Here is a 14,421-nt window from a genome sequence, read left to right on the forward strand (position 1 = left end):
ATTTCCTGTCAGAGTCACCTACGTATGTGCAGGTACTCCTAGCATCACTTTATGTACATACAATCAGTCCTTGTTTAATAGCTAATCTTATGCATATATGGCCACTTGCAGTTTCTTATACATTATGTTTTATAGGATTGCTTTATTTATTATGTATTTATAGTATTTTAAATAATTTTTTTGTCTTTTTAATTTTGTTCTTTATGCTAATTATATTTTAAATGTTGCTTTGGATCCCAAGTAACAACCATTTTATTCTCCTTTACTTGTGTACTAAAGAATGTCAATAAACAATCTTGAATGTTGAAAGCATGGGAAAATGAGTGTATAGGAGTAAATCTGTGTAAACCATTATCTGCCTGAAACACTGGGAGTAAATAAATAATAAACTAATTTATTCATAGTTTCCTATGTACATTTTATAATGCTGAAAACTGTGGTCAAATGTAGAAACAACATTACAAGTATTTTGCTGTTGTGACAAAGAAACCAGTTTCTCTTTATTGGTCATGCTCAGTGTTGAGGAATTGCGGGCAGGCAAGCAAGTTGAACCAAGAACACGTCTCTTTTAATCAGATTCAAAAAAACAGTGCATAATCAAAGAAAAGCAGTTTAAGAAATAATTTTGCTGATCACATAGCATGCAGCAGCCAAACTAATCACAACTATTGAAAGGGAAATCAGCCTTTACTGTTGAAAATTACAAAACAAAGTGTAATATGTCTATTCATGGATAGCTCTCCCCACTACAAGGCAAATACAAGTAAGTTAACTAATTTCATTCAGGAACTTTTTTAAACAAAGGAGTGAATTTCATAGCACTAAACCAGAATTAGTAGTTTCACCAGTGTGATGATAGGTCCTAAGAAAGAGGTTAGATTGTTTTTTTATCTGGGAGTAATTACACAGTTACAACTTTCCAAAAAGAAGATCAAGTCATGCCCTATGTTTCAGCAAATGTTGATCTGGATTACCAACAGAAAGGGAAGTAAGCTGTGATCAAAATGCCCACCCATCAGACCTTTTTCCTACCAGCAATTGGACTGGTTGAGGCAGAGAAACAGACTGATTTTATCAATTTTTCTAGGGCCATATTGTTGCCACCATTATCTCCAGTATTACAGAGTTAACCCGTGGAATATAACCAGCTGGTGCGGTGCAGCTGAGTTAATATTACTGTGATTGTTAATATTATTATAGATATTGGTTGATTACAGGTGTGGCTTGTGAAGAAACCTTGGGGCTTAATTACAGTGGACCACTAACCTCCGCTGCATGCCTTTGGCAGGAGGTTTCAAAATAAGTGAAAGACTACAAGGTTATTAAGGATAATTTTCTATATTGATGTTGAAAAGTAAAAACAGTTCAGTTGTAATAGTGGTTGAGCAGAGAAGCTGGTTTTATAGATTTCTACATCCCATATTTACTTTCTGATCCCAGTGACTACAGCTAGATTAGGGAGAGGATGCTGCCAATGTTTGCAGTCTTGAACTCTAAAACATGAGAGCTATATAACTTGGAGATTTTATGATGAATTGGTCAACGAAAGAGTGGAAGGAACAATGGGGGATTGCAAAACTGTGAGTTCATGTGACTGTAGACTTTAGACTGTAGAAGCCTGAAGACGCGGGAATAGCTTAGGAACAGCTTCTACTGCTCTGCCATCAAATTTGTGAACAGACAATGAACCAACCCATGATCACCACCTCACTACCTTTGCTCTTTTTTTGCACTACTTATTTATACATATTCCTTATTGTAGTTTATGGTATATTTCTAATGTATTGCACTGTACTGCTATCACAAAACAACACATTTCACAACATATGTCAGTGATATTACATTAGATCCTGTGTATATGCATAATGGGCTTTCTAATATGGCAAGTTTAATGATATTCCAACATCTATTTTACAAGGTTCCCGAACATTTTTCAGATTGAAGCACAAGATCATAAGACTTAGGAACAGAATTAGCCCATTTGGCCCATCAAGTCTGCTCTGCCTTCTGATCATGGCTAATTTATTATTCCTCTCAACCTCATTTTCCTACCTTCTCCCCATAACCTTTGACACCCTTACCATTCAAGAACCTATCAATGTCTGCTTTAAACATACTTCTCTCCAGAGATATTTATTCTAAATGAAGTAAATGGGATACAGGTTTTGGGCCAAGTTAAACTGGTGCAGATTTCTCAGTCCAAACACATGCCACAAGGGACTACATCATCGCAAAATGGCAAATAGCATTATTCTGGTATCAGCACAGAAACATGGTAGCCCAGGAATTTGGCAGCTGGAAAGGCATTCTGATAAGTGGTAGGGCTTCCAGATAGGTGGTGCCATTGACTTTGCATCCTCACTTGCCTTTTCTGTAGATTTCCTCAGTTCCCCACTACCCCATCTTTCATCTGCCAGATATCTCCAGACTATCTGCATGACCATTGCCATTAACTTGTGGTTGCTCTTCTGCCCCATGAACCTCTCCTTAATTCAATGTCCACCATCTCTTCTCTTTATAACAGTGGGAGCCTGCAGAGAAAGAGTCTGTTTTGCTATGCACATACCTCAGGTCAGCAAAGTCTTCCTTTCAGCTGACCAAACTAATGGTTGCCATAGTTAGGGCAACTGTAGTCTAGTAAAATAACTGCAAACGCTGGTTTCATTCTCATGTGACCTACTAGCCTGAGGAGGGTAATGGCTTATCACAAACTGCCTTTGTCACAATAATATTTGTTCCTTGAATATTTTTCTGTGGGTAACTCCTGGAGAATGGAGCTCTCAGTCGATGGTTTGGTAAGACAGTGAAGGATTCATCTGACATCCAGTGACCTTAGCAGCAGTCTATGTATCGTCCATGGAGTGGGACGAGGTGAAATCTTTCATCAAAGATATGGTAGAAAACTGGAAAAACCAGCAGAAATTTTATGCCTTGTGTGAGTCCATATAGAAGAATAGAACGGAGAAATTGGATCAGATTTGGTAACAAATATACTTTACCACTGATGCTCTTAAATGAAATAAGTCAAATGACCACCTTAGAGTATGATAGGAGAGTAAGACTTTTAAAATTTCTCATCCATGCCAACAATAATTAGCACAATAAAATAGAATAGAATGGAATGGGAAACAGGCTATTCCACTTGATCTATGCTTCTTGTCATCTTATACATCTCTGTCATGTCACCTCTCATCCTCCTTCACTCCAAAGAGTAAAGCCCAAGCTCACCTAACCTATCTTCATAAGAGATGCTCTCTAGTCCAGGCAGGATCCAGGTAAAACAGCTTTGCACCCTCTCTGAAGATTTACTTTACTTAGCCATTTATCTCTTCCAGGAGACAATGATAGGGGATGAACAATTCAATGGGAAGTTAGTATTATCCAATCTGATAAACTGATCCATACTAGGAACCTTCAAATTCAAAGGAAAATGAGGAGAAACTATTTTACTCTGGAATTTACTGCAAATTGGATTGCAATGTGTGCGAGATTAAGGAAGAAGATTTCAGCAGACTGTAAATTAGCGCCAGAATCGTTTGCCAGTGACTCAGCGCGAGGTTTAAAAAGAGCTCCAGTGCTTTCGGCTCTTTTCAGTGGGCTGCAATCAGCACAGGATTCTGGATTGGTGTTATGTAATAACTCTAATTAAGGAGTTGAAGGAAAAGGAATGATTAGGAGGCAGTGATCATAATATGTTAAAATTCACCCTGCAGTTTGATAAGAGGATGCTAAAATCAGGTGTATCAGTATTACAGTGGAGTAAAGGAAATTACAGAGGCATGAGAAAGGAGCTGACCAAGGTTGAATTGAAGGGGACACAAGCAGGAACGGCAGCAGAACAGCAATGGCTGGTGTTTCTGGGAGAAGTTCAGAAGGCACAAGAAGGAAACGTCTCAAAGATGAAGATATATTCTAAAGGGGGGATCAGGCAAGCATGGCTGACAAGGGAAGTCAAAAACAGCATAAAAGTGAAAGAGATATAATACTGCAAAAATTAGTGGGAAGGTTAAGGATCGGGAAGCTTTTAAAAATCAATAGAAGGCGACTAAAAAGCCATAAAGAGAAAAGATGAGAAAAGCTAGCCAATAATATAAAAGAGGATACAAAAAGGTTTTACTCAGATATATAAAGAGTGAAAGAGAGATGAGAATGGATATCAGACTGCTAAAAAAAATTATGCTGGAGAATGGCAGACGAACTTAATAAGAATTTTCTGTCAGTCTTCACTATGGAAGACACTAGCAGAATGCCAGAACTGTGAGAGTGTCAAGGGGTAGAAGTGAGTGTCATTGCTATTACTAAAGAGTAGGTGCTTGGGAAGATGGAAGGTCTGAAGGTAGATAAGTCACCTGGACCAGATGGACTACACTCAAGGGCTCTGAAGGAGGTAGCTGAAGAGATTGTAGAGGCATTTATAATGATCCTTCAAGAACTACTAGATTCTGGATTGGCTCCAGAGGACTGGAAAATTGCATGTGTCACTCCACTCTATAAGAAGGGATGGAGGCAGAAGAAAGGAAATTATGGGCCAGTTAGCCTGACTTCAATGGTTGGCAAAGATGTTGGAGTCTATTATTAGGGATGAGGTTTAAGGGTACTTGGAGAGACATGATAAAGTAGGCCAAAGTCATCATGTCACAGACAGCTGTGCAGGCCCGTTCATTGGGTATATTTAATATGGGTGTTGATAGATTCTTGTTTAATCAGTGTGTCAAAGGTAACGGCAAGAAGGCAGGAGAATGGGGCTGAGTGGGATAATAAATCAGCCATGATGGAATGGCAGAGCAGATTGATGGGCTGAATGGCCTAATTCTGCTCCTATGTCTTTGGTCTTCTGGTCTTACGATTTGATAATAACTTTTAAATAGTAAAATTTCTGCTTAGTTTTAGAAAAACAGGATATTATTGAATACCTCAACCAAAGAACTAACACACCTTCTGTGTTATTTCAGTGTGTGATTCTGTGAAGGTTCATTGAATATGTGTCTAGTTAAACAACTGTTGTGTTTCCAGAGCAGCAGCTTGTAGCATTCAAAGGATCAACTTTTATAGGTAGATCCAATCAATGGTGAGTTTATGTCCTTGAGTCTGCCACCATTTCACTTCATGCACTTCCCTCACAAATCCTGGTCCATGTCCTGCTCAAAATCTTATAAGATTGTGATGGTTCTTTAAATGAATAGCTAATGATATGAACTTTATCATCTTAATTTTACTTTAGAAGCAAAGGAGACTTTGAAAACTGATGTAAGTGGTAGTTATAACGATCCTTTTACTCCCAGATTAAATTAGTATCAAATGCAGCAATGAAAATGACATTGGCTGAAGTTAAGGCTGACTCCCCTGTAAACTAACCTAGGCATTAGCTAAACCAAATCTCGCAATCTTACATTTATGCAGCCAAGTTGCCTGGTAAACTGTCTTCAGTAGAGCGTGTGGTCAGCCCAAGATACTGCTTAAGAAATTTGCTGTATCTTTTCTGACTTGTCTGTCTGATCAGATTGCTCCAGTTCCTGGCTGATTTTCTGATGCCCATGAAGCCACCATATCTCTTCTGGAAACTTTTCTCGCCTTCTACAGAATTGCTGATATCACGATTCCTCTTTGTAGCCCTTTCGTTTGGCTTGGAAGCCAGTGACTCCGCTTGGAAGCCATAAGACTTCTTGCCTGAAGCCATTACTGTATCTTGTGGGCTGCTGTTCACCTCAAATGTGGCCTCAGCTTTATCTTCATAGATGTCTTCTGTGTTGCCGATGGGAGATATATTCTCCACAGCTTGGAGAAACTTGTGAGTACTTCCCGAGCCAAGTGTCTCAAAGACACCAGCAATGCCAAAAGGAAGGCTGCCAGCTTGAGATGTGCTCAGTTTCAGAGGTAACAATGGAGACAGAGAGATGATTTTTCTGCAGTTTTTCCACATGACAGAAGATGGAACTTTCCCTTCACACTCAAGATTGCAGACCTAAAACAAGAAGACAGATTATTCAATGATGGGGATCATTTAGAGTCATAGCCATAAAGAACTACAGCACTGAAACAGCCCCATTAACCAGCATCTGGACCATAGTTCTCCATACCCCTCCCATCTGTGCACTTATCCAAACATCTACTAACTATTGCAGGTGACCCCAGATCCACCATTTCCGCTGGCAGCTCATTCTACACTCTCGCCACCCTCTGAGTGAAGATACCCCTCAGGTTCTCCTTAAGTATTTCATCTTTAACCCTTAGCCTATACCCTCTAATTCCAGTCACATCCAAACTCAGTGGTAAAAACTTGTTTGCATTACCCTATCTATACCCCTCCTAGTTTTGTATACCTCAATCAAATATCCCCTTATTCTCCTACATTCCAGAGAATAAATTCTAACTTATTTAACCGGTCCCTATAATTCTGGTCCTCAAGTCCCAGAACCATCCTTGTAAATTTTCTCAAACTTTCCTTTAAATCATTTATTTAAGCAACCTGTAAAACAACAGATAATTCCGACCTTTGAGTCTTTTACTCTGTTCATTTGGATAATGTGCATTCTGAACCTTGATGACATTCTCCTACTTTTGAAAACATTTCCATAATTCTTGATACCCTTACCAAACAATTTCAGTCTTTTGTACATTAAATGTTTACATCAGACATCTCACTTTCAACCAACTGTTGTTAGTAAAATATCAGACGGTAACGAGGAGGCAAGTGGGAGTGAGATAGATCGGCTACTTGAGTGGTGTCACATCAACAGCCTCACACTCAGCACCAGCAAGACCAAGGAATGGATTATGGGCTTCAGAAAGGGGAAGTTGGGAGAACAATTAATCCTGAACTCAATACATTGATGTAGTAATGAAGAAGGCATGCCAGTAACTGTTTTTTTAGTTTAAGGAGATGTGGTACATCACTATAATTTCTATGGATGTACGGTGGAAAGCATTTTAATTAGTTTATATTAGTTATCTCCACCATCAATGACCTTCAAGAGAAAGAACCTCAAGAAGGCAACATTCATCACTAAGGACTCTCACCATCTGGGACCTGTCTTCTTCTCCATTACTACTGTCAGGCAAGAAAGTACAGGAGCATGAAGACTCACACTCAGAAGCTGCTTCTTCCCTCTGCTATCAGATTTCTGAATGGTCCGTAAACCTCATTATACCTCATGTACCTCTTTATTCCTTCTTTTGCATTTTTTTAAATATTTAATTTAAAGTAATTTTGTGTCTTTTCGCAGTACTGCTGTGGCATGCATAACTTTACTCACTACAACTCTGAATGGACCTGCAGTCTCACTTTTAAGGACTCTACAACTCATGTTCTCAGTAACTTTTTTTGCAAAATTTGTCTTCTTTTGTTTACTGATGCAGTGCAGAGCAGGCCCTTCTGGTTCTTCAAGCCATGCTGTGCAACCCCTGTCAAATCTGATTAACCCCAACCTAATCACAGGACAATTAACCTACCCAGTACATTTTTGGACTGTGGGAGGAAACAGAGCATCCAGGCAAAACCCAGGCATTCCACAGGGAGGACACACAGATTGAGCACCGAAATTGAGCTCTGGAACACCCCAAACTCTAATAGTGTCGCACTAGCTGCTACACTACCTTGGCGCTGGTACAGTACGGTTTGCACATTGCTTTTTTGCTAGTACAGTTTTTCATAAATTCTTTTGTATTTCTTTATTTTCCTGTAAATCCCTCAAGAAAATGAATCTCAAAGTAGTATATGGGGACATATTGATGCTTTTACAATAAATTTACTTTGGCTTTGGTATAAGTACGGTAGTGTAGTGTTTAGAATGATGCTACTACAGCTCTGGGCACTGGGGTTCAGAGTTCAATCCCAGTGCTCTCTGTAAGGTGTCTGTACATCCTCCCCATGGAATGAGTGAGTTTTCCAATACTAAAGTACAAGTTTGATTCTGACTCGAAATACCAAGGAGTAGAGAGCACCTTTATTATTATGAAAATAATGTTCAGAATATATTGCTGTACTTACTAAGATAATATGAATGTCTTTATCAATTTGAAGAGAAATGGATGCAGACTTTTAACCCCTCGGGTCTATTCTTGGATGTGGTTAGTTAACGGCTACTCCATACCTCAAGCCTATCAACATGCCTTTTTTCAATATTGATACTTAGTCATAGAGCCCTACAGCGCAAATACAGGCCCGTCTGCCCATCTAGTCCATGTCAAACTATTATTCTGCCTAGTCCCAACAAACTGCACCTGGACCGTAGCCCTCCATATCCCTCCCATCCATGTACTTATCCAAACTTCTCTTAAATGTTGCAATTGAACCTACACCCACCACTTCCGCTGGAAGTTTGTTCCACACTCTCGGCACCCTCTCAGTGAAGAAAGTCCCCCTTAAACATTTTATCTTTAACCCACGATCTCTAATTCTAGACTCACACAACCTTAGTGAAAAAAGCCTGCTTGCATTTACCCTATCTATACCCCTCATAAATTTGTATACCATTGTCAAATCTCTCATCATTCTCCTGTGCTACAGGGAATAAAGACCTAACCTATTCAACCTTTCTCTATAACTTACACCCAACAAAATCTGATTCAGTCTTGAAAGTGCCAATTAACTCAGGCATCTAAAGGACAAAGAGACAGAACAGCACAGATGCCAAGATGTTTCCATTTGAGGGAGAGTCTAGAATAAGGAGACATAGTTCCAAGGGTGGGGGGGGGGGGGCAGTCATTTAAACAAAAGTGCATCGGAATTTCTAGCAGAGGGTAGTGAGCCTCTGGTATTCTGTACCCTGGGTAGGTAACGGAGTCTGGATCACTGGGAGTATTTAAAATGGATTAGATTATTTTTTGAAAGATCAGGAAATTGAGAGCAAAGGGGATCTGGTACAGAAGGGGAGATCAGCCAACCCATAATAAATGACTGGGCAGGCTTGAGGGGCTGAATAGCCTACACTTATTCTTTTATTATATTCATAACAAAATTCCAAGTTTCCATTAGCTTTTATTTGAATAGCTGCAAGCTCAAAATAAAGCACACCTTGTGTTGCTGAGGGGAGCACGTCATAAGGAGGGTCTAAGATTGAGAATTTGATTCAGGATTGTTTAATGTCAGATCCTGTGCACAAGTGTAAAGAAGAACAAAATAATTGTCATTCCAGATCTGATGCAGTAAAAAAAAACACAATAATAATTAAAAAACAGTAAATAATAATACGTAAGATAGCTTATATACATAGATCGGTAGTATGTCCATAAAGTGACGCTAGGCTGACAGGAAATAATAAAATAGTGGTGGAGTTAGTGGGTGGAGGTGTTAATCAGCATTACTGGCTGGGGAAAATATCCGTTTTTGAGTCTGGTGGTCCTGGCTTGAATGCTACATAGCCTCCCCCCTGATGGAAATGGTACAAACAGTCCATGAGCAGGGTAAGTGGGATCCTTCCTGTTGTTACTGGCCCTTTTCCAACACTATTCTATACTATGTATGTGGGTAGGTCAAATTGAAGTTTATTTTGACACTGAGAATCTCAATTAGAATTCATAAATTGCACAGTGGCAGCTTTTAATCGATTAAGAGTTGAACTGTTACTGGGTAATCACTCAGCTTTCCATCAGTTGTAAATGAAAAAAAAAAAGCCAAGAAGTGAAAAACTGGGGATCCCAGAAACGTGAAATATTTAAAAAGAAAATACTGGAATTACCCTGTGGAGAGAGAAGCAGAGATAATTTTTCAGGTTGATAACCCATCATCAGTTGTAAATGACTATCTGACTAGGGGGTAATCTCTGAGAGTTGGAACTGATTGCTCACTGGTCACTCAAATATGATTCAGATTGTGAATTCCACTATGAGGTATCTGCTTAAGCAAAAACTGCAATCACACATTGCCAGGATTACATTATAAAAACGGATCTAAACAGTGTGTAAGTGGGAGCAGGAGTTTGATGCAGTAGAAAAGGAGAAGCTTCTTTTGGTTAATTTACTTAAAATAAATGTGAATTAACAACGAAACTTAAATGTATTAAATGTACAGTCAGTGGGTACTTTATTAGGTACACCTTACACCTGCTTGTTATTGCAAATATCTAATCAGCCAATCATGTGGCAGCAATTCAATGCATAAAAACATGCAGACATGGTCAGGAGGTTCAGTTGATGTTCGGACTAAACATCAAAATAGGGAAGAAATGTGAGCTAAGTGACCTTAACCGTGGAATGATTGTTGGTGCCAGAAAGGGAGGTTTGAGTACCTCAGAAACAGCTTATCTCCTGGGATTTTCATGCACCACAGTCTCTAGAGCTCATAAAGAATGGTGTGAAAAACAAAATAACATCCAGTGAGTGGCAGTTCTGTGGGCAGAAATACCTTGTTAATGAAAGAGGTCAGAGGAGAATGACCAGACTAGTTGAAGCTGACAGGAAGGTGACAGTAACTCAAGTAAGCACACGTACAGGTACCTAATAAAGTAGCCACTGAGTGAATAACTAGTATTGATTAAATGCAAAAGCATAAGTGGTGTGCTCTGCATCTGTAACACATGGGAGTTTATGGAGAAATCAACACTTGCAGCAGGGGCTTTGGCTCAGGGATAGAAAGCAAATATATGTACGGTCTGAACATTTTCAGGCAAAACCAGCAAGTCCAGATGATACCCATTTGGGAAGGCAGCTTCTGCGGACAGAGAAATGGGGAAAACATTTCAGGTTTCAACTAAAAAGCAAAAGAGAGAAAACAAAGATATGTTGTAGAGAGAGTAGAAGGAACAAAGGAAATGCCTAAGGTAGAGTTGTTAGGTGACATTGTGCATTTAGAGCCATCGAAGAGAATACATGGAGGAATGCAAATAGATTATTAATATTGGAACTACAGTGAGAAAGTGAACTATGAATTTCAGAAAATAACTCTTGTTCCAAATCTGCTGAATGTACTGTAATATGGGTGTGGGAGCATTTCACTTCTTGCTCGAACAGAGGCCCAACCAGTCCCCCTCCATCACCTCTTCATTCATTCTGCTGAACTTGTTCTTACACCAAACATTTTTCCTTTAACTCTGTGTACTTTCTTCAAAGTAAAGATGCGACTATGGGAATTTCCATGGGATCAAACTATGACAATTGCTTTGTGGAGTACATGTTTCAATCCAGTTGATTCCTTCCCTCATCTCTTTTTCCAGTTCTATTGTCAACTGCATTTGTGTTGCTTCCTGCACACATATAGAATTTGAATGTTTTAAGACCATAAGACATAGGAGCAGAATTAAGCCATTCAGCCTATTGAGTCTGCTCCACCATTCCATCATGGCTGATTTATTATCCCTGTCAACCCCATTCTCCTGCCTTCTCCCCATAACCTTTGATGTCCTTATTAATGAAGAACCTATTAAACTCCACTTTAAATATGCCTGATGACTTAGCCTCCACAGCCATCTGTGGCAGTAAATTCCACAGATTCACCACCCACTGGCTAAAGAAATTCTTTTTCACCTCTGTTCAAAAGGGATGTCCCATTCTGAGGCTGTGTCCTCTGTTCCCAGACTCCCCCACTATAGGAAACTTACTCTTCATGTCCACTCTATCTAGGCCTTTCAATATTTGATAGGTGTCAACAAGATCTCCCCTCATTCTTTGAAACTCTAGTGAGTACAGACCCAGAGCCATCACAAGCTACTCATACATTAACCCTTTCATTCCCAGGACCATTCTTGTGAACCTCCTCTGTATCCTCTCAAGTGCCAGCTCATCCTTTCTTAGATAAGAGGCCCAGAATTTTATAACTTATGCTTCCATTTGCCATCCTGTTCTCCCTTTCACATGGTCCATATCTGATTCTTATGGAAAATATTTCATTCTTTTATGGAAAAAGTTTCCTGTGCATCCTGATGAAAGCAAAAGGTAAAAGAGTGAAATGGAGTCAGTGATACTGATACTCACCAACATACTGAACTGTTCTTGCTGATAGAGGTTGTTACAGGTAAGGCACTCAGCCTTACAGTCTCCCTGGCAATAATGAATTAGATGGAAGAGCAATGCGAGAGACAATAGAGAAGTCTTCATATTGATTCAGTTGGGATCACCTGCAAGAAAAGAAAATATTCACTTTAAATCTCAGCTTCATTCAGCTGTCTCCACACTTCCTTCAAGATGTTCAACTTCTGTTCATTGCAACACAGAGAAACAAACTGGTATTTCCATGTGGAATGGCATTAAGGCCTTTGCTGTGTTACAAATGCCTGACCTTATATTGGTTATCACAGTTGCTTTACAGCACCAGTGATCACTGATTGGGGTTTGATTCCCTCTGCTGTCTGTAAGGAGTTTGCACGCTCTCCCTGTGACAGCATGACTTTCGTTTTGATTTTCTCCCAAAGATGTACAGACTCCGAATCAAATTTATTATCACTGACTTTGATGATGTGAAATTTGTTGTTACACATCATCTACGCCGATGATAATAAACACAAGAGATTCTGCAGATGCTGGAAATCCAGCACATACAAACTACTGAAGCAACTCAGCAGCTCAGGCACCATCTATGGAGAGGAATAAACAGTTGATGTTTCGGGCCAGGACCCTTCATCAGGAAGGTGGAAGATGCCAGAATAAGAAGGTGGAGGAAGACGAAGGAAGAAAAGCAAGAAGGTGATAGGTGAGGCAAGGTGGGGAATTGAAGAAGAGGGAAGGGGGAGGGAAAGAAAACAAAAAAATATCAGAAGGAGGAATCTGATAGGAGAGAAGAATGGACCATGGGAGGAAGGGAAGGCAAAGGGGCACCAGGGGCAGGTGATAGGCAGGTAAGGAGAAGAAGTAAGAGGCAGAATGGGGAATTGAAGAGGGAAGGGATAAGGAAAGAAAACAACAATTATCTGAAGAAGAAATGGATATTCATGCCATCAGATTAGAGGCTACCCAGATGGAATATGAGGTGTTGCTCTTCACTCTGAGGGCAGTCTTAACATGGCAGGAGGGGGAGGCCATGGACTAACACGTTAGAATGGGAATGGGGAATGGGAATAAAATGGTTGGCCACTGGGAAATTCCAGTTTTGGCTGATGGAGTGGAGGTGCTTGACAAAGTGGTCCCCCAGTTTACATCGGATCTTACCAATATAGAGGATGTCACATCGGAAGCACTGAATACAATAGATGACCCCAATAGATTTACAGGGGAAGGGTTACCTCACCTGGAAAGACTGTTTGGGGCCCTGAATGGAGGTGAGGGAGGAAGTGAATGGGCAGGTGTAGCATTTCTTTCATTAGCATGGATATCAGTCAGGAGAGATATTAATGGATACGTACACAACGCTGGAAGAACTCAGCAGGTCAGGCAGCATCCGTGAGAAAAGAGTAGCCAACATTTCGGGCCGAGACCCTTCATCAAGAATGGGGGGAAGAGAGGGCCGAAGCCCAGTAATAGAGATAGGAGAGGGGGTAGGGCCTAGAGGCGCCAGGTGGAAAACCAATCAGAGGAAAGATAAAGGGGGAGGGGGAGGGAATAAGCATGAAAGAACTGTAGAGATAAAGAAGCAGAAAGTTGAAAGGGGAGAGAGGCAGAGAGGGACCTGGGATAGGGGAAGGGGGAGGAGGAGGGAATTACTGGAAATTGGAGAATTCAATGTTCATACCACCAGGCTGGAGGCTACCCAGACGGTAGATGAGGCGTTGCTCCTCCAACCTGAGTTTGGCCTCATCATGGCAGTAGAGGAGGCCATATATGGACATATCTAGTTGGGAATGTGAAGCAGAGTTGAAGTGGGTGGCAACCGGGAGGTCCTGTCTATTGTGACTGACGGAGCATAGGTGCTCGACGAAGCGGTCCCCCAATCTGCGACGGGTCTCGCTGATGTAGAGGAGGCAGCACCGGGAGCAATAGATGACTCCGGCTGACTCGCAGGTGAAGTGTTGCCTCACCTGGAAGGACTGTCTGGGGCCTGGAATGGTGGTAAGGGGGGAGGTGTGGGGACAAGTGTCGTAGTTGTGCTTGCAGGGATAAGTGCCAGGTGGGAGTTCTGTGGGGAGGGACGTGTGGACCAGGTAGTTGCGGAGGGAACGATCCCTGCGAAAAGCTGAAAGGGGTAGGGAGGGAAAGGTGTGCTTGGTGGTGGGGTCCTGTTGAAGGTGGCGGAAGTTGCGGAGGATAATATGTTGGATCCGGAGGCTGGTGGGGTGGTAGGTGAGGACAAGGGGAACCCGGTCCCTGTTGTGGTGACAGGAGGATGGGTTAAGGGCTGAAGTGCGGGAAGTGGAGGAGATGCGGGTGAGGGCATCTTTGATGACGCCAGAAGGGAAACCACGATCCTGAAAGAAAGAGGACATTTGAGAAGTCCTGGAATGGAAAGCCTCATCCTGGGAGCAGATGCGGCGGAGATGGAGGTACTGGGAATAGGGAATGGCATTTTTGCATTGGGCAGGGTGGGAAGAGGTATAGTCAAGATAGTTATGGGAGTCA

The 14,421-nt window shown here is 41.0% G+C and overlaps 1 protein-coding gene across 1 annotated transcript in view; it reads right to left on the reverse strand.

The window, feature by feature from the left end:
* Positions 1 to 462: 462 nt before the first annotated feature.
* Positions 463 to 14,421, reverse strand: part of LOC140733406 (prepronociceptin-like) — a 32,792-nt gene continuing 18,833 nt past the window's right edge. Inside the window, exons 2-3 of the mRNA XM_073056690.1 lie at positions 11,908 to 12,050; positions 463 to 5,962 (exon numbers count right to left, since the gene is read on the reverse strand). Coding sequence (XP_072912791.1) covers positions 5,393 to 5,962; positions 11,908 to 12,030 — 693 coding nt within the window. The 5' untranslated portion in view covers positions 12,031 to 12,050 and the 3' untranslated portion in view covers positions 463 to 5,392. The remainder of the gene's footprint in view (positions 5,963 to 11,907; positions 12,051 to 14,421) is intronic.

This window comes from Hemitrygon akajei, chromosome 9 (genome assembly GCF_048418815.1).
Source record: "Hemitrygon akajei chromosome 9, sHemAka1.3, whole genome shotgun sequence".
In the NCBI taxonomy this organism is placed as follows: Eukaryota; Metazoa; Chordata; class Chondrichthyes; order Myliobatiformes; family Dasyatidae; genus Hemitrygon; species Hemitrygon akajei.